The 22,243-nt window shown below is 37.5% G+C and overlaps 1 protein-coding gene across 1 annotated transcript in view; it reads left to right on the forward strand.

Moving 5' to 3' along the window:
- The first annotated feature begins 15,409 nt into the window (after positions 1-15,409).
- Positions 15,410-22,243, forward strand: part of LOC149789845 (uncharacterized) — a 244,281-nt gene continuing 237,447 nt past the window's right edge. The window contains exons 1-2 of the mRNA XM_089973138.1: positions 15,410-15,818; positions 16,735-16,995. Coding sequence (XP_089829264.1) covers positions 15,410-15,818; positions 16,735-16,995 — 670 coding nt within the window. The remainder of the gene's footprint in view (positions 15,819-16,734; positions 16,996-22,243) is intronic.

Below are 22,243 nucleotides of genomic sequence, written 5' to 3' on the forward strand. Positions count from 1 at the left end.
GCGTGTATGGATATTAGATGATAGGTGAAGTGAATGTAAGGGTTATTCATTGGCCTAGAGAATACTTGACTTTTCTTGCCTCCACAATTTTTGTATGTGTTGTATCAGTGTTTGTCTATTGTTTGTGTTATATCAATCTCCCATGTTCAATTCTACTTATCCCTAGACAGTCCCATCCATCTTCAATTCCCATTATCCCCCAAGTGCCGGTCCTGTATTTCCCATGTTAAATTCACACTGTCCTCCAAGTGCTGGTCCTGCATTTCCCTTGTTAAATTCCCCTTGAGGCTATAGTGACTATGATGTTAGTAACGTTATGGCCTCAAAGGGAAACTAACTTTATTTTCCCCATGTTAAATTTCCACTGAGGCTATAACTGATATGGTTGTTTTCCCATATAAAGTCCCACTGTCCCTCTATCGAATACCATTCACTACTCCTGTCATTGGTTATGACAATCAAAGATGTGTAAACTTTGTACATGTTAGCTAATCAACGTTCACTTTACATAGCGGTAATGTATGCATCGATGCAGCACAAGGATTTCAAGGTGTGGATTATACACATGCATATGTCACTGGGAAGTAAACAAGTGTTATCGACATCACAAGCATCAGTGGGGTTGAAGAGTTATTTGCAGTTTGATAGACATATGTTGGGGAAATTTCGAACCGAGACTTATTATATAGATAATAAGCATCTGTAAGTAAGGTGGTTATAAGGATGCACATTTATTTCGATCTATGAAGAGCGCATTATCTTTGGGCCAGCGAACAATTAGTTAGATGTATAGGGACAGGTGCTTGTTAAATCGTTCTACTGTAATGATTTATAATGTCTGTGTCGGGAGAGGAAGTGATTCTGAATTAAGTCTTCGTTTACTTAGCCATTAGACCACTAGAAAACGGAGTTTTTCCAGATCTGTTGATTGGAATTCTATAAGTCATGCTGACTACAATTTTTGTGCCATGTTATAATAGGTGGTAAATAAGTTAATCCTGATTGGTTACGCTAAATAAGGGGCTTGGTTCCCACACAAAAATCATTGGGGTTAAGTTGCACTCATCGAAAGAAATCTAGCCAATCTGCAATTTTCCTGCAAGAGTGAAAATATAAGGGACTCCGAGGCTGAATTTGGAAATAATTATCCCATAAAACATTGATCAAAGGAACCGGATGTCTAGAAGTCAACGGACACAGTTTTGGCTTTGGAACTAAACAAAGCCTGAAAGCACAAGGTATTTGCATCAGTTTGATGTAGTTCGTTGATACAAATATAATGATCGGCTTGAATTTATTTGTTTATATTTGAATGACTGTATTCGTTTATATTCGTAGATCAATATTCTTGATATGGGTATAAATGTGTTGAGTTCAGATATCTGAATTCGTACAATGATCTTCTTTATATAAATTGACGAATTGTTTGAATCTGTCGTCTTGTTTGTGTAGGAATTGGGTATACTAAGATTTCATACATTACTTTAGTCGATATGAGTTACGAGAACCCGTTAAATTCACCGATCTTAGATGATTTTGTCTATTCTAAAGACTTGAATGTGGGTTTTCGCTGAAAATGACATAGTTATACAATATAATGAACTTCATTCATTTATTTGTGTAATTGAGATGAAAACGGAACCATTATGTCTCGTGTAATGTTAATGGAAATCAGAAATGAAATAGCCGTTAGAAAATACATTAATCTTGTGAAGCTAGGATTGTTTATGATCTGCCATGTTTAGCTTGATCAGACAGACTTTGGTCTGTTTGAATTCCGATAGAACGCTATATGACACAACGAGAGGGGAGTAATGACCGGTTTGCAGTAGGACAACTGACAGAATGTTTAGGTTGTCTCTGTTTATTTTGTAATCGATAATATCTCCACGAACATATCCACGGATGTATGCACTGAATTATTACGGACGTATCCACTGAAGTACATACTTACGTATCCACCTACCCACACAAGGTTTGTAATCCTAAAAAAGACAAGACAGTAGGGAGGTCGGAAAAGGGAAAAAAGGTGAAATACCTGGAGGAACCACCATAGTGAAGTCGGATAGGACCGAAATAAGCAGGTATGAAGTTGTACATGGCAATAACTTCGATCACTCACTCGATTATATGATGTATTAACTGTGTCATTTAAAACAGATCGGCTATTAATATAAATATATTTGTGTTTGAAATTCGGTGAAAGATTTATTCCAAAAAGAGGTGTACCTTCCTAATGCAATGTATTATCACAGTTAATTATGCAGTTGATTAAAATTTTGTTTTCCATCTACGGGGGCTTGTGTCATTCTGTTCTGTATATTTGCTCAGATCTCTATGTATGCCATCTATAGGTTTCACACTTCATTTAATATTTACTTGATACCGAGGGCGATTACCCTCTAGATCTCGATAGCGAAATAAAGCAGACACCAGGTAAGAAGGCATAACTTTATAAAACCCCACCACCAGTAGCAACCGCTACAGTGGTAAACAAAGCATGGATTGGTGTGCATTCCAATCAATCAGCAAATCTGAAACGACCTTGCAGTTGGTGGCCTCGTGAGTTGATTACAAATTATGTGATTGAAATCACAGAAATTCATACAGTAATTGGAAATAACGTCTGCAATGACAACCGTACTGAATACACAGATTGAATCTTTGACTGCTTGAGCAGGTAATTTATATGACAGTCATGCACTGTTGTACAAAAGAGGCAAATGAAAAATGAGCATTTATATTTATCAGTGGTCATCGCAAGTCCCACCTGTTATACCACCACTACAAACACGGCTGACACTGCAATCGAGCTTATCGGAGGACACGTAGAGTGTAACAGTATATCAGTTGCATTAACATTAAATTGGAGAACATATATTTTATATGACAACTGCCTACTCGGTACGTGTATAACATGAGGTTGTAAAAGTCACATTTCTTCACCCGTATTTTTTACAACGTGATAATGTGATAACATGTTTTGTACTGTGATGGGAAAAAAAGCCCCACGTATTCAATATTTTTTGAACTCACCTTTACCTAGTGCTGATATTCCTATGATTATTATAAGACTTCTTATAACATAAACTACCTTTATGCATTATACCCCAGGGTTTTTAAAAGCCATATTTCCAGATCAATATGTTTCTGTTTAAAATGATCAATCTCATAAAAGTGAAAAGCAACCCTCACCATAAAGTAGTACATTGGTTATATTCGATGAGTGTCGATAAATCATACCTTGAATTTAACACCAGTCTTCATGTAAAGATCATATATATATTCACAGATTTCTCATGAACGTTCATACCATTCTTTTGAAACTTAGTTATGTCATTGCTGCGCATAAGGAACTAACATGAGGTAACCTAGGTGAAGGTTAAAAGTACATATGTAGGCAAAACAATTACAAACAAAATTTAGAGTTATGTCCCTTTTATTTAGTGTGGCTACAATAGTAATTTGTGTTATTATGATGGTCATTATGAGGACAGTTGTTGGCACATAGTATTATCTTTGAGATGAGGCAGATCTGGACCATGAAGTATTTATGGTACTTTCACACATGATTCATTAGAAAATCACGCTCACTGTAGACATGAATAAAGGTCAGTCATTTGTTATTCATCCAGCACTAATTTGACACTGAAATATTTGTATTCACTGTCCACAAGTTTATTTCCAAGACACCCCAAAACAGAAAAAGTTACATTATTTACTATATTTTAACATGCATGTCAGATTTCATCATCAGTGATAGAACTGGACAGCACATGTTATTATCATGTAACTTGATTAGATGTCAAGTTGGAGGGTGAGTTGCTAATGTAGGCAGGGGGAGGAGGGAGGGGGACTTCCCCCAATGGGGATACGGTTTTTTTGTTAAAGTAGCTGGACATAAAGTGAAAGTAGGTGAATGAATCAGTTGGCTCCAGGCTGATAAGGAAAACACTGACCAACATCTTACTTATGAGAGTTTATCAACTACATAAATTGAGTAAAGCTCAAGTTCTCTCTGGTCGTTATTTTCAACTACATAAAATTACACAACATTTCTTTGACACTAAATTGAAAGGCTAGGAGGGGAGTTCCACTGCTGTTCAGAAGATGGCCATACTATTACCACAACTTTCATTGCCTGTGTATAATATAATAAGCAAATACTTATTGTTATATTAAAAGAATAGAAAGAAGTAGAAGAACAACAGTACTGATATGGAACTATTACTTAATAAGAAAAATAACAGTCTGAACAACAAGAACAATACTGATAAGAAACTAACACTTAATAACAATAACAACAAAAATATTGATAAGGAACTATACTTAATAAGATCAATACAATTAGGAACAACACCAACAGTATTGATAAAGAACAAACAACAACAATAACAACAGTATTGATAAGGAATTGACACTCAGTAACAATAACAACAATATTGATAAGGAACTAACATATAGTAACAACAATAATGGTAGGAACAACACCATTGCTGTTAATTACAGGAAGATGAATGGTGATGATGATGATAGTGAATAGGCATTAGTACTACACTGTACTCTTTTAAATTTTCAGTTTGATCCATGTAATTTGTGCAGTAATATATAAGGGACCTATCCATTACAACACATGATTGCTTTATGTTGTGATAATAATAATTATTATTAGTGAGGTTTTAGTTGTTCTACACAGTATGAATCTGTTTAGTTTCTAGATGTCCTTGTAAATTAGTCAATATGATGTACTGGTTATTCACTCCGTATACAAACGCCCATGCATACAGATGTTTAAGGGTATGAATAGGCAATATACAAACACATGTGTTTAAACAGTTCAGTTAAAGTTGAAGGGTATGAATAAGCAATGCAAAATCACATATGCATACAGAGAGTTCGAATGTTTAAGAGTATGAACTGGTGTAAAATACAATCACACGTACAAACAGCTGCATTCATTCCCACCCAGAAATAGAAATGATTCTCACTTACTTTACACTAAACTACAAACGTCATGAGATGGATGTCTTTTCCAAAAGCTTGATTAGCTTTCAATATTCATTAGCAATATTTGTTTTTCTCCTTAAACATTGGGCAATAAATATAAAAAAGGTAGAACAAATAGATTACAAGACATAGAAGAGACATCTCTGCCTTATTAGGTAATATTGTGGAACAGTCTAGACTTAGAATAGTAATCAGTGGGTTTGCAAAATATCCCATTTAGCAAGGTGGCTTTGATGCAATGAGCCCTAACTGGTCTATGCAAGAGATGAAGTCTAGAAGGAGTGCAAAACTTGGAAAGGGAACTTAATCTATAATTCTGAGTAAAAAGAGTACACGTACCTGGTCAAAATGTGTGTGATAATACGGTATGGGCGTGCATTGGTTTTGTGTTGCTCATTGATGAGAAATGTTTCTTAGGAGGTTGTTAATTTTAGTTTCCGGCCTAGTGGTTAGAGCATCTGCCTCATATGTGGGAGGTTACTGGTTCGAACCATGGCCGAGCCATATCAAAGACTTATAAACAATTGTTCTAACAGCTGCCTCGCTAGGCACTCAGTATTAACAGGTTAGTGTTAGAACTGGACGGCCTGGTGTCAGGATAATTTGACTGGGTGGGACATGATCCTACATGTCTGCAGCATGATGCCCCAGTCCTAGAAATCACTATCAAATGTCACACTGCAGATATCATAGCAATATGACTGACAATGTTTTAAAGTTACTTTAACAATCCAAATCACACACACACACACACACACACACATTTTAGTTTATGTGGCATCAAAGTAGAAAACTCTTTTGTTGTTTATAATTAAACTTATATAAATGGTTTCTACACCATGCTCTACCAAAATCATGTTTCTAATAATTTTGCAATTAACTTTATTGCTACATAGAAACCAGGATTAAAATGTATTTTTGACCACAACAAAAGCTAATATGCCCTTTGTGATACAGTCTTATTAGAATATTTCTTAGAAACATATTTTATCAAGTTCCTTTTTGTTGTTGGTGTCTTCCTTAACACCCACACACTTCCAGAGCAACAAATTGAACATATGCTTATAATGTCTTATCCAAATCAGCTGGTTCAGAATTAACCGAATTTAAAGGATTAATTTTTTTTAGACCAAAAGTCATAAAAGTTGCATTTTGGTGACCTAATTTAGAGTTCTCTTCTGTTAAAATATGCAGATGGAAATACCGGTAGTTGCCTTTTTATTTCTTCATCTCAAAGTGTTAGAAAACTTTTCAAAACATTTTGTACAGCATGTTTTATGACAGTTGTATCAAGGCTGATTTTCTAGACATCTCAAGCATAGATTTGTTTTATTCCTTTGCAACCAGGTGAGACATAAACACAATTACAGGACCACTTAGTTTTATAAATAATATTGGCTTTTACAAGCCTGCACATGGTTATATAAATAATACTGGCTTGTACAAGCCTCATGTTCGTCATAGTTAATATGTTTGTGTGATAAAATGTCTAAGCTCTCAGCTCGTCACTATGTACAGCCAAAGTTGAAATGGCACAATCTATCAATTTCAGTGACTTTGTAGCATCATTTGTTATTGATGCGTGTATGGTCGAGGGGTATAAAGGTTTGTGCATGCAGGCAAGGGAATTCTTGAACTGATTTGCAATTACAGAAATATGTCAGTTTTCATTGCAAATGAGCCAGTTTAATTTATTGGTAATCCAGTCTTGAAATATGCAGAGGTAAATGTCATGGAATGATTTTAATAGAGTAATGTTGTTTGTGTTCCTCATAAATGCCTATGCCTCGAGTCAGTTATATGAGCAAAATTTTAATTTTTGATGCCGACTGCAGGATTGTATCACAGACCATTGTTAACTTGTACCAATAATTTCTTCCCTTTGTCATCTAGAGTGACCAAATACAGTCAAGTGTAGACGTAGAAATGCCTCCATCTGGAAAGGTCGCTGAGGACTCTGAAGATGACAAACAAGGTAATGGTAACTACACAACATTATTACATACACACATACTGGATTTAGGCTGTAATGAGTTGTACAGGTTTGCTTATATTAGGTACATTGCTATGACAAAATGCTGTACAAAATATTGTTTGTTGCAAATGACTTTCATATGTAATTTATACAGGGATTACACCAATTTGTAAAAATGTTGAGATCCATCATTTCAGTATAATTAGTATTGGTATTCTAGTTTGTATAAAAGAAACTATGTACTGTGTGTGTGTGTGTGTGAGAGAGAGAGAGAGAGAGAGAGAGAGAGAGAGAGAGAGAGAGAGAGATGTCATGCTATACAAGGATCATATAGTAGAATGCTTGATACATTAAGTGAATTTTTAAATATGAATAGATGTTGCCATCTAGTTTAAAAATTATAAACATTATATTACCTGCATGATATTTAAACATTTATTTAATGTTATCAAGTATTCTTCTGTATGATCTAGGGATAGCACATTCCATTCCGTTTGGTGTATATAAAATTCCCTAACATGTACGATAATATTATTTCTTCACAAAAGATAATAACCTCTATGTACCTTGACTTCAATCACAGGAATCTGCAGTAACTATATTTAGATGGGACTCTATTACTAGGTCGATATATGTGAGTTTGCTATGCATGAATTCATATGCAAGTGACTTTGAGGCATCATTTGTTGGCGAATGTGTGGATAGTCAAGGGGTATAAAGGTTTGTGCATGCAGGCAAGGCAATGGGTGCCATAATCTTAATAGAGTATGAATTAAAAAATTCTCTGACTGGTATGATAATACAATTTATAAGTGTGTGTGTGTGTGTGTGTGTGTGTGTGTGTGTGTGTGTGTGAGAGACATGGCAATAAATGATAACAGGATGCTTTCTTCACAAATTTTACATTATGCCCATTCCCCTACTCTGATATGATAATATATGCATCATAATGGTTGTACCAGTTAGGGAAGTAACTAATCTGAAAGCACCAGACATGAAATAACAAGACTTGGTTAGGGAATTGGCTTACATTATATAGGAACAGAATGAAATAACAAGACTTAGGGAATATCTTACTTTACAGGGCAAAGTACATGACGTACCAAGACTTGAGATTTGGATTTTTAATGTGGCTTTCACAATTTTACAGTCATGTTGCCATTACGTCTGCATTGTGGCAGTTTATATTGATGTATTGCATTGTGCATCATCCTGCAGACATGTATCATGTCCCACGCAGTCACATTATTCAGACACCAGGCTGACTAGTCTTAACACTAAACTCAATGCTGAGTCCCTAGTGAAGCAGCTGCTAGTACCATTTTTCTATGTCTTTGGTATGATTCAGCTGAAGTTTGTTCCCATGACCTCCTGCATAAGGCGGATGCTCTATCCACTTAGGACACAGAAGCAGTCAACTAGGCTTACGAAAGAATTATCTTACTGTACCTATCAGCATACATGAAATAATAAGACTCAGAAAATGGCTTACTTTACACAGCAACACATGAAATAACAAGATTCAGAAAGTGGCTTACTTTACACAGCAAAACATGAAATAACAAGACTCAGAATGTGGCTTACTTTACACAGCAACACATGAAATAACAAAATTCAGAAAGTGGCTTACTTTACACAGCAACACATGAAATAAAAAGACACAGAAAGTGGCTTACTTTACACAGCAACGCATGAAATAAAAAGACTTGGAGATGAATTGGCATGTTGTACATAATTGAAATAACAAGACTGAGTTAGGGAATTGGCTTAATTTACACAGCAACACATAAAGCAGATCACCAAGTATATGAAATTGATGTGCATTCCTACAACTACTTCTGATTTTGTTTCATGATCTGATGGAAATTGCTGATAGGTATTCTGATAGCCAGATCAATATGTATCTAGCACTGTATAATTACCACGTGGTTCATATGTAAATTTGTATCTAATACTGTGTGATTACCACATGGTTCATATGTGAATATGTATGTAGTACTGTATGATTACCATATGGTTCATATGTGAATATGTATGTAGCACTGTATGATTACCACCACATGGTTCCTGTGTGAATATGTATCTAGCACTGTATGATTACCACATGGTTCATATGTGAATATGTATAAGCAATATATGATTACCACATGGTTCATATGTGAATATGGATGTAGCACTGTATGATTACCACAATCACATGGTTCATATATGAATATGTATCTAGCACTGTATAATTACCACATGGTTCATATGTGAATATGTATGTAGTACTGTATGATTACCACATGGTTCATATGTGAATACTTATAAGCACTGTATGATTACCACATGGTTCATATGTGAATATGTATCTAGCACTGTATGATTACCACATGGTTCATATGTGAATACTTATAAGCACTGTATGATTACCACATGGTTCATATGTGAATATGTATGTAGTACTGTATGATTACCACAATCACATGGTTCATATGTGAATATGTATCTAGCACTGTATGATTACCACATGGTTCATATGTGAATACTTATAAGCACTGTATGATTACCACATGGTTCATATGTGAATATGTATAAGCACTGTATGATTACCACATGGTTCATATGTGAATATGCATCTTGCACTGTATGATTATCACATGGTTCATTGGTGAATATGCATGTAGCACTGTATGATTACAATATGGTTCATATGTAATATATATATATATATATATATATATATATATATATATATATATATATATATATATATATATATATATCACTCTATAATTACCATGCGGTTCAAATGTGAATATGTACTCAGGTACTCAGACCGAATGCCTAGTATTAAAAAGCAGAATAATGTATACAATGATATAGGTAAGCTTTAAAAGGTTTAGGTTTTCTATAAAGTTGGTTCTAGAATGGCAAATTCAGGTAATTTTGTCACCATATGAGTGTGGCTGTAGGAATAATGTATTAGTCAAAAGAGAGACAGGTTAGAAATTCACAATTTCTACTATTTTTAGCTCTACTAGTCATAGTCCAGAAAAAAATTAATGGAATGGCATGCTGTACATTGTCTCTTTAGCACCAGTCATTACTGTTGATCTTCCTAAACCACTTGGACCATGGCCATGAATCATGTACATTGGGTCATCCTGTGGTTTGGTGGTTCCAACATAAACTACCTAGACAATTGCCATGAAACTTGTACATTGGATCATCCTGTGGTCTGGTGGTTCCAACATAAACTACCTAGACAATTGCCATGAATCTTGTACATTGGATCATCCTGTGGTCTGGTGGTTCAAACATAAACTACCTAGACAATTGCCATAAAACTTGTACACTGGATTATCCTGTGGTCTGGTGGTTCCAACATAAACTACTTAGACAATTGCCATGAAACTTGTACATTGGATCATCCTGTGGTCTGGTGGTTCCAACATAAACTACCTAGACAACTGCCATGAAACTTGTACATTTGATTATTGTGTGGTCTTGCGGTGCCAACATAAACTACCTAGACAATTGCCATGAAACTTGTACATTGGATCATCCTGTGGTCTGGCGGTTCCAACATAAACTACCTAGACAATTGCCATGAAATTTGTACATTGGATCATCCTGTGGTCTGGTGGTTCCAACATAAACTACTTAGACAATTGCCATGAATCTTGTACACTGGATCATCCTGTGGTCTGGTGGTTTCAACATAAACTACCTAGACAATTGAAATGAAACATGTACATAGAATCATCCTGTGGTCTGGTGGTTTCAACCAAAACTACGTAGACCATTGCCATGAAACTTGTAGGGTGCCCTGAGTGGCTGAGTGCTCTAAAGCCCTCTCCATTACGGATCACTGCCATCTCACCTGTTTGCATGGGTTTGAGTCTCGGATTCAGCCAGTTTGGGTACGTTCGTGGGTTGGTGGTTCTTTCTAGGGTTTTCCTGGGTTCTTCCTCCACCATTAATACTGGCAATCATGTACAACTTATTTTGTGCTGAAAAAATGGCGTTAAACCCTACAACAACATGAAACTTGTACATTGGATCATCCTGTGGTCTGGTGGTTCCATCCTAAACTACATAGACAATTGCCATGAAACTTGTACACTGGATCATCCTGTGGTCTGATGGTTCCATCCTAAACTACATAGACAATTGCTATGAAACTTGTACATTGGATCATCTAGTGGTCTGGTGGTTCCATCCTAAACTACTCAGACAATTACTATGAAACTTGTACATTGGATCATCTAGTGGTCTGGTGGTTCCAGCTTAAACTACTTAGACTATTGCCATGAAACTTGTACGTTGGATCATCCTGTGGTCTTTTGGTTCCAACATAAACTACTTAGTTGCCAGGAAACTTGTACATTGGATCATCCTGTGGTCTGGTGGTTCCAACCTAAACTACCTAGACAATTGTCATGAAACTTGTACATTGGATCATCTTGTGGTCTGGTGGTTCCAACCTAAACTACTTAGACCATTGCCATGAAACTTGTAGGGTGCCCCAAGTGGACGAGTGGTCTAAAGTGCTCTCTGTTATGGATCATTGCCATCTCAACTATGTCTGCGTGAGTTCGAGTCTCGGATTCAGCCAGTGTTGGAATGTATAAAGCTTACCAGTAGCTCCTTGTGGGTGGGTGGTTCTTTCCGGGGTTTTCCCTTTTTTTTCCCACCATTAATACTGGCCGCCATGTATAGCCTATCATGTGCCGAAAAATGGCGTTAAACCGTACAACAACATGAAACTTGTACATTGGATCATCTTGTAGTCTGGTGGTTCCATCCTAAACTACTTAGACAATAGCCATGAAACTTGTACATTGGATCATCCTGTGGTCTGGTGGTTCCGTCCTAAATTATTTAGACAATTACCATGAAACTTGTACTTTGGATCATCCTGTGGTCTGGTAGTTCCAACCTAAACAACTTAGACAATTACCATGAATCTTGTACATTGGATCAGCCTGTGGTCTGGTGGTTCCATCCTTATACTACTTAGACAATTCCCATGAAACTTGTACATTGGATCATCCTGTGGCTTGGTGGTTGCGTCTGAAACTACTTAGACAATTGCCATGAAACTTATTGGATCAAACCGTGGTCTTTTGGTTCCATCCTAAACTACTTAGACAATTGCCATGAAACTTGTACATTGGATCATCCTGTGGTCTGGTGGTTCGCCTGAAAATACTTAGACAATTGCCTTGAAACTTGTACATTGGATCATCCTGTTGTCTGGTGGTTCCATCCAAAACTACTTAAACAGTTGCCATGAAACTTGTACATTGGATCATCCTGTTGTCTGGTGGTTCCATCCAAAACTACTTAGACAGTTGCCATGAAACTTGTACATTGGATCATCCTGTGGTCTGGTGGTTCCGTCCTAAATGAAGGTTATGCTGCTTGGACTTCCAGTATTGCCAATACTACTGATCAAATGGATATATCAACATTTTCACTAAAAGACATTTTATGATAGTGCTGTCCAACCTGCGGGCTGGTTTTAAATGGCCTACTACAGGTCGAGCAGCAACATAGTCGTTGCTTTTTGTTTTTCTGCTGCTGCCCTAGGCTTGAAGAAAAATATTTTTCAGTGGCCCATGGTGTAAAAAAGGTTGGACAGCACTGTTTTATGATATTTAGTTGGTCCTTAATCAAAATAATGCCAATCTAATATTTAATATAGTAACCATGGCAACCACCTCGAATTATTATGTAATCACTTCTTTTCTGAAAAAAAGTCATATCACCATTGGGTTTACACTACAATAATTCACACTGGTCTTAAATTATTATGGTGCCAATCTAAATTCCAGTATGGTCAACATGGTAGTCATCTTGAAAATTTTGTCACTACTCTTTCCTAACAAAAAGTCCTATCAACATGGAACACTTATTATCATTGCTTGTTGTCCCAGATGAATATGCTATTGATCTGGCTTCCAGTATCACTTCCACAGTGGCCATCTTAAAAATGTTATAATTGCTGTGTAAAGTCATATTGACATTTTGTTTTCTCCAGAAGTGTTCTAGGTTGTTTTAAGTTAAAATGGTGCTGATCTAACCTGCATTATAGCTGTTTATTGGCTACTTTGAAAGCCTTTGATATTACTTCTCATTATAGATGGATGGTCATATTGAAATAGGGTTTTCACCTAAAGGTCTTATGATGTTGGTCTTAAATGAACATTGAGCTGGTCTGAGAGCTGGTATAACCACCATGGCAGCCATTTGAAATTTTGTTGTTGTTATTACAATTTCTGAACAGCTGGTCATGATGTATGTATATATATACATGGTGTTTTCAGCAAATCATGACATTGACTTGATCCTTAATGGAAATATTATCACTAATGCATCCTGTTGTTTGCCACAGTGGCTTTTTATTTTAAAATCTTGTTATTGCTCAGAAATATCATGAGATGACCCTTAGCCTCATAGCATCTCTTGCTGTTTAGGCTGTTGATAAACATCTGCCAAAGGGACACAGTGCTGTATACTCTAAACAGAACACCTGTTGACTAAATGACTCAGTGTAGTGCATGTTAAATTCAACATATGTTTTATCCTATCCAATTTACCTTTTTGATATAAGAACATCTGATCCGTGTAGGTGTATAATTTTTTTCCACAGGATAATTTTTATATGCTTTAAATTCTTGAGAAAACTACTTCACCTTCAAATCAGTAAAGCTGTGTTACCAACCAAAGCTGACATTTCACAGCTTCTAAATCTACGGATCCATTGTGTTTTACTGCATTACTAAGTCTTCAGGATTTGATAAGTCTGTGACAGTCGGTGTTGCCTGTATTGATATCAGAGTCTTAATATCCAACTTGTTGATGCCTGCATTCATATTTCTGATCATCCAGACTCACGAAAATGCTAATAAAATACACAGGCTCCATTTTTTGGAGAGTGTAAAATCAAACCCAGTTACTTTAAATAGCAGATTATGACTATATCATAAATAAGAACCTTTTGATGTAATATAATGGTCATTTGCCTCAGGAGCTTTAGTGGGGCTCTAGTTGGCCTAGTGTTCTAAATCACTCACCTTTACAGATCACTGACATTTCTCCTCTCAACTGCATGGGTTTGAGTCTCAACTCAGCCATTATGCGAATGTGAGAAAGCTACCAGTAGCTTCTTGTGGGTTGGTGGTTCTTTCCAAGGTTTTGGATTCTTCTTTCATGTCACGTATTTAAAAATGACGTTGAACCCACAGAACTACAAACCAAAACCATTCCAACAGTTTTGATTGAGGGTACATTTCCTCAAATTTGGTGCTATTAATATGGGATATAAATTCTTGATGTTTATTTTAGGTGCCGAAACAGCTTCCATGCAGTTGGAGTAAAGAGTGTCAAAACAGGCATTTATGTCAATCAGATGGAAGAATCAAATAGTTCTACCATGAAAATGTAGTAGACGAGTCCAAAGTGCTCATACGGGGTGAAGGGTTATACTTAAGAAATGGTCTTGCCTTGAATTGCTGGAAATTATTTTCAGCCATTAGAGAATAAGCCTCATAAATGGACTCATTTAGAATTTTTGCTAGACTAATTCACAGGCTACATTTATATTGGAACTGAAATAATCCTGAGTTAAAAATGCTTTTAAGCTGTTACTTAGATAGATAATTTAATGTCCAGATTGTAAAAAAGATGAAACATTTCTGCATATTAGACAGTTTTCATTGCAAAGACCTAACCACTTGCAGACAATATATGTCAGGAAGTGAACATTGTGAAATTGTGCATTCCATTATAACCACAACATGACAATACTGGGTGACAGAATGCAGCTTGTAAGTGAAAAATTTCCAACATGAGAAAGGGAGATAACTCTCCTGGTATGTAAATGTACATGATGGGATGTTGTTTAGGACATTATTGGTGTAAGTTCTATCCTGATTAAATTTACTGAAATATTACCTTAAAGAAAACTAATATAATTTTATTTTTGTCCATTTGTGTCGATCATGGTGACATCTTCATTTATCTGTTGTCAAGCATTGTGTTTGGAGATGACTAATGAGGCCAATCCAGGCACAAAAGTCTATCCCACATTTCGAGCACACAAGGTTTGGTATAGAATTAGAGGAGTTGACAGCTCTGGCCACATGAGTGGCACACTTTCTCTTTGCCTCATCAATTTTTGCTGTTCTGCTGCACAGGTGCCAGATCTGATCTTGCTGCACCAGGAATGATGGTCTTGTGCAGAGGTGTTCCATGAGGCACTATTGATATGCAGGTTTTTCAGGGATATCTTAAGTGAGTCCTTGAAGTGCTTCTTTACCCTCAAACAACATGCTCTTCCCTCACAAAGTTTGCCAGAGAGCAGCTGTATTTTCAAATACATTCATCTGGCATATGAACGATGTGCCTTGCTTATCTAACTTGGGCCCTTTGCAGTGAATGAAGATAGATGGAATGCCAGCCCTAATGAGAAATTTGGTATCAGGAGTTTTGTGTTACCTCCTTATCCACATGATCTTTCGGAGCTCATGTGAAACTAAGGTGTCGGGAATGTCTGCTATAGACAATCTATATCTTTCTGGCATACAGGAGGGTTGCAAGCACTGCAGCATGGTACACGTATACGTTCAGTTTGGTGGTAGACTGATTCCTCTGTGGCCCCACACATTCCCACATAGTCTCCCTAAGGCTGAGCTGGCTGTGGCAATTCTGCTGTTGACATCAATGTCAATGTTGAATGCTTGTGAGAGGATGCTGTCCAGATACATGAAGATGTTAATGGCCTGGAGAGCTTTTGTCCCTTCACTGGGATGCTTGGTTCAAAATATGGATTCCAAAGGGAAGGTTGGTACATGACTTTGGTCTTATTTGGGGCTGATTGTGAGGCTTTAGTTGTCGTGTGCCTCAGCAATCCTGTCCATGTGGGCCTGCATGTCTTCTTTTGAGCTGGTATTGAGGGTGAAGTCCTCAGTAAAGAGGATTTTCCTGATGACTGTTTCGTTCACATTCGTGACTGCATGAAGTCGCTGGGGATTAGAACAACTTACCGTCAGTCCTGTATCTAATAGGGATTCCTTTATTACTGTTCTGGAATAGATCTGCTAGCATGGCAGAGACCATTATGCTGAGAGTGGGTGCACCATTGCAGCCTTGTTTGATGCCGTTTGTGACTGGGAAGGCATCTGAGAGTTTGCCATCGTCCATTATGTGGGCCACCATGTCGTCTTGGAACTGATGAATGACCGTGATGAACTTATAAGGGTGGCCAGATTTTGCCATGATTTTCCGAAGTCCATCTCCGCTGACTGTTCAATGCTTTGGTCTCTGTGTATGCAGCGGTTTTCTGCAAACATTGTCTCTATCTCCTGGTTGTTCTCAACAAACAATCTACAAGTTTTCTAGTTTGCTATCCATAATCCTAGAGAAGCTTTTGGCAATTGAGATATTTTTCAGCTTCAAGATGTTAATTCTGTTTACACTCTTTTTACATTGGTAACGTCTCTTGGGCTGGACATAAAGGTTGAATTTAGACACAATTAGCCTATGGTTCATCAAACAATCAGCACCACACAAACTAGATTATACTGTATTCAGTTCTAATATATGGTATAGTTTACTGTTAACTTAGTGCATGCATAAAAGAAGTGATTTTATTTGCACCGCAAGAGAATGACAATAAATTTTATATTTACACATTTGATAATTTCCTATTTAAATGTTAGTGTTCTCCTTTCTTGAATGAATGTTGTAAAATTTGATTCCAGTCATTCCTATGGAGATTCTTCGTATGGATGATAAATCCCTAAGGTTGTACAAAGAGGCTTTGCGCGATGGAAAGGAGAAGGTTTTTAATATTCGAGTAATGGTGGTTGGGCAGTATGGTGTTGGAAAGACAACATTGACAAAGCACCTCCTTGGGCAGAAAGTTGATATATCAGAGAGGAAAAGCACCGAGGGAATCGAAGTACACAAACATTGTTGTAAAATCGATATGGACACTGGTGAATGGATAGTACAGAATGAAGGTAGGCCACCATTATCCCTGAGCTTTACAATAAAAATAACACAGGAAATGTGCTATTCTTTCATAACAATGATGCAAAATTCCTATAATTCCTTGATTATTATGCAGATAGTCATTAAACTTTGGATATAGCTGAGGTAAGTTGTCTGATGTCTGCCTTCCATTGTCCATCTGTCCGTTAGCAGAAGTTCACTTTCTCTGCTCCACCTGAACTACGTGGAAGATTGACATGATCCTTTACATTACATATGCATCTCAAGTTCTAGTTGATCCTAAATGAATCTGGTGCTCCTTAGTAATATAGAATGGTTACCATATCAGCCCTCTTGAAACAATATTGGTCTAGCTGCATTTTCTAAATGGATAGTCACATCAATTTAGGATTTTCACTGCAAGACTTATCATGATGTCTAGCTGGTCCTAATGAAAAGTGCACCATTTGGTATCCCAAATGGCTACCACAACTGTCATCTTGAAAATGTTATTATTTCTAATACATCTGAACAAATCATAGGGGGTTTTCACCTAAGAATTCTTATGGATTCTAATTGGTATTAATAAAGTAGTGCTTAATTGATATACCGTATGACCACTATGGCAGGCATTATTATTACTACTCTACGATCAAAAATCATATTAACAGTGTATTTCCCCAGATAACTTATTATTGATGTCTAGTTGGTTCTAAATGAAAATTGTACCTGTCTACGTACAGTATGGCCATCATAGTAGCCAGCTTGAATATATTGTTATTGCTACTCCACCAGATGACTCATTATGATATCTAGTCCTGACTGAAAATAGTTGAAATTCCTTATCTCAGATATGGATGCCTCAATCGCAATTTTCACCAGCAGCTTTTCAATGGTGTCTGGTTTGTCATAATTGAAAATGGTGCTGATCTTGCATTCAGTATGGCTGCCACAATGTCTAATTTGAACATCCTTTGACTCAAGAATATCAGAGACTCAACACTCAGATATGACAAGGAAGAACTGGTCTTATCTTTTTCCTGGAAAGTCCCTTTCGACAAGGGAACAACATACTCACTGATATATTATATCTTTGAACAGTGTGTGTGTTTATGTGTATGCAGTTTGGATTGTTAACGTTTTTTTAAAATTGTTCAGTCATATTGCTATGATGTCTGCAATGTGACAGCTTATAGTGATGTATAGCACAGGAGCATCGTGCAACAGACATGTTTATGCACATGTTTGAACAGGTTTATTAACTTACATATATAATTACTGGGAACAAATGCAGCAGCAGAGAGACTGGGCCCACCAACTATTTCGTCCAACAGGACCATCTATCGAAAACGTTTCTGATAGAAGTTCTTATTTCACAAAAATAACCCTTCTAGCCTGAAAAGGCTGCGGTGGTCACATAAAGAACTTTACTAGGAGAACCTAAGGATGCTATCAAATAGGAGGAGGAACGAAGAAAGGGTATTCTTCCAGTGTTAAAACAAACCGCTACGCAGGCTGGAAAGATTGCTAGAAGAACCAAACAAACAAAAAAGATTTTACGAGATCTTCCAGCTGGTATAGCTGCAGTTCAACCTCCGCCCGTCGGCAAAGAAATACTTGAAGGTATTGGGCAAATTCGTGCTGAACTCGCGTCCAAACCAATAAAGGAAAATATTGGACTGATTGCAAAATTTAGGGAGGGTTTTGCTGAAGATATTAGAAATACTCCAAGAGAAGAATTGCCCAGAAAAATATTAATTGGTATGTTTAATAAATCTACTATCTTAAAACCCGGTTTTGAAAACGTGAATGATGATAATTTTATTAAATGGCTATATCGTATATATAAAAACAAAAAACAAGCCAGATATGATGATTTAGAATACAGAGGTCTCCTTGAGGAAGTAAAAAGAGTTTATACCGAACAGTTAAAACAACTAGAATCCTCCCAGCAGAAACCTTCTTCATCTTTACAACAACAACGGCGGAGGATAGCAGATACTGACCTGGTCCCGTTAAGTGAATATGAGGTTGCATCTGAACAAAGTCCACGTCGTCAAAAATCCGAGCCAACTAGGTCGCCGATAATTGGTTTAACAACATCTCCTGAAAGTTTACCGCAAGATGTTTTAGCCCCAAGAATTGTAGGACAACAACCAAAAATTGGAAAGGGTTTAAATATTTGTCCTGATAATATCATCAATGATGTATCACGGCTAGAAGTTCTTATAGGAGGAAAACGAGCTGGAAATAACTCTCCGGAAATAATTAATGAAGCAGCTGATATCTGTCAGCGGCTATTTCGCGGCGGCATCATGGATACTCACATCTATCGAGAACTTACTGATGAACTCGTCGATAGCGACTGAAGTTGCCGCGATTAGAGAAATAACTAATTAAATAAATGATAGTACACAATTCTCAACGTAGACCAGTCATGGTCAGAGTGATAAATTCACGACTACCCGTATACAGGATGACTTATGGAAACGGATTCGGCGATGTTGTTACGAGTTTATTTGCAGGAGTGGCACCTAAATCAATACCGATCGCAAAACAATTAGGCATGAAAGCCATTGATGTTATTAAAGATAAAGCTATTGGCGCTGCTGGTAGCGCTGCCGGTAAAGCATTCACGGCTATCAAGGGCAGACTAGCACGACTGATACGTAGAAAATCTCCACCGGTAAAATTACCAGCCACCGCAGACATGCCAGCGGATGTCAGTAAAGTAATAAACGAAGCTGCAAATCAAAAGCTAGCCGCGCTAGTCAACGAAATTCCTGAACAAATAAACACAAGTTTGGTCGCGGGAAGTGGTCTTCGTTTTAGACGATAACTTTTACAATAAAATATACAAACATGAATCCGATCCAGCATTCGACATAGACGAACCGGTTCCTAAAAATGAATCAGTGCGTGATTATCAGTATTATTCGTATGACGCACGAGAACCAAACAGACGAGGACGAATTGAACTTCAGGTTCAGGATACCAGTAGATATTTCCTGCCTGCTGAAGCATTTATTGAGGTAGAAGGTGAAATTATAAGAGACAATGACACAGAATACGGACCTGATGTTAAAATCGGTTTTGTCAACAATGGAATTATGGCGCTGTTTAGTAGCGCTATTTATATGATTGATGGAAAAAATATCGAAGCGATTCAGAATGATGTCGATGTTGCTACAACAATAATTGGTTTAGCGAGATATTCTGATGATTATACAAGATCAGCTGGTCCATCAATGATGTTTTCCAAGGACACTTCTAATTTTCCTAACAGTGATCAGTACAATATTAGACGACCAAGAAACTTTGCCGGTAACGCTGACGCTGATGTGACGCCGTTGGTTCATGGTGCTAATGCAGAATTTAATTTAGGTTTCGCTACACGCAGACAAATGCTAGTAGGTAATCGCAGAAATTTTTCTTGTGCGATTCCGCTGTCTCATATCTTTGGATTTTGCCGGGGGGTCAGAAAGGTAATTTTCGGAGCAAAACATACAGTCGTGCTTGTTAGAAAAGGCGGCGACAATGATGCCGATGGCGACCTATAGGCGACCCTGGTCAGGTAAACATAACAAAACTATCACTGTGGATGCCGGTATTGTCCCCTGCAATTGCCCAAGAACAGCGACTACTTTCTTTCATGGATCAAGGTGGCAAAACACTGTTATCGTGGCTTACAACAACCACAGATAGTTTTCAAAGTACCGTCAATGGTACATTCACATGGCAGATAGCATCACAGCAGGGGGTTGCCGCGCCGCGACATATTTTCATTGCTTTTCAGGATGTTAGACGAATAGGTGATCAAACACGTTCGCATATGATATTTGATCAACTTGGTATCACTGACGTTTCTCTGAAAATAAACGGGCATCAAGAACCAGCTGAAAATATACAATTAAATTTTGGTAACAACCATGTTGCACGTGCATATCAACGATTGACAAAGTATCTAGCGCGTGATCTAAATATCGACACTGGTTTGCAAATATCGCAATTGGATTTTATATCTAATTATCCAATCTATTACTTCTCGCTGGAGCATCTTGATCTAACCAGACAGTCTGTCGTTGATATTCACTTCAGGGCTACCGTAGATAGAAACGTAGCAGCTATAGCTAATTACAGAGCCGTCGCGGTCATACTTTCCGATAAAGCAATGTTGCTTGAAGGTACTGGCGGTCGAATGAGAGTCATCGATGCTCCCGTGGAAAACTTGTAAACAATTAGATCAATATCGTATTAAATAAAATGTCATACAGTCATGTTAATGTCACACTGACTCCTGGTCAGGTGAAGAAATTACAATCGAAAAACGCGAGCACATGTGGGACATCAATAACACTAAAACACGATCAGGTAGCGGGCGGTCCAAACAAACTGTCATTGACTAAAACCCAACAAAAACATTTCAATAAAGCGAAACAAGCAACGACTGGAGTTCGACTTGATCTCTCTCCAGCCGCGGTCAAAGATATGGTCAAAAAAACCGGCGGAATACTTCCATTTCTTCCAATAATTTCCGCAGCACTAGCACCAGCAGCAGCCGCAGCAGCAAAGGCAGCCGCGTTAGGAGCTGTTGGAACCGCAGCTGGAATGGCACTAAAGAAAGCCACCGGGAAAGGATACAAAAAAAGGGATCCGGTCTAAGACTACCGGGAACTCCGGCGTCATGGTACCCAAAAAAGTTTTAAGTGTTTTCAACGCTAGCGTTTTCACACCGATGTTGAAGCTTCCAGCTTCTAATTTTGATTTGCTTGATGCTGTTAAACAATTACGCATAAAGAATTTCAGAGGTGTATTTATGCGAGATGAATTACCAGCACGACCGGCAAGCACAGAAACCGGTATTATTAATCTCGACAACAAGGAAGGTCCTGGAACTCACTGGGTTGCTTACGCGATCGATCCACGTGGAATTATCTATTTCGATTCGTACGGGCTAGCACCGCCAGTTGAGTTTTTCAGGTACGTCCAAAGATTTTCCAACATTCCAGTTTGGCAGTCAACGTTACCAACACAAACACTGATTGATCCTGCGATATGCGGTCGTGAAGTATTAAATGTTCTTGATGCGATCTCGAAATCAGCGAGTCCTCCTCACAAAGTCGTGCATGAATACACCACAGATGTGATTTCCAAATTTAAACAATCCCATAATTGATAGTGGTTGATATTTACGGAAGATCAAGCAGAACCAAGGAAAAAAAAGAAGATATTGATTTATCAGCGTATGCGACCAAAGATGAAATTGATAACCTGCTA

Source organism: Sinohyriopsis cumingii, chromosome 10, assembly GCF_028554795.1.
Source record: "Sinohyriopsis cumingii isolate HCF-2022 chromosome 10, ASM2855479v2, whole genome shotgun sequence".
NCBI classification, from domain to species: Eukaryota; Metazoa; Mollusca; class Bivalvia; order Unionida; family Unionidae; genus Sinohyriopsis; species Sinohyriopsis cumingii.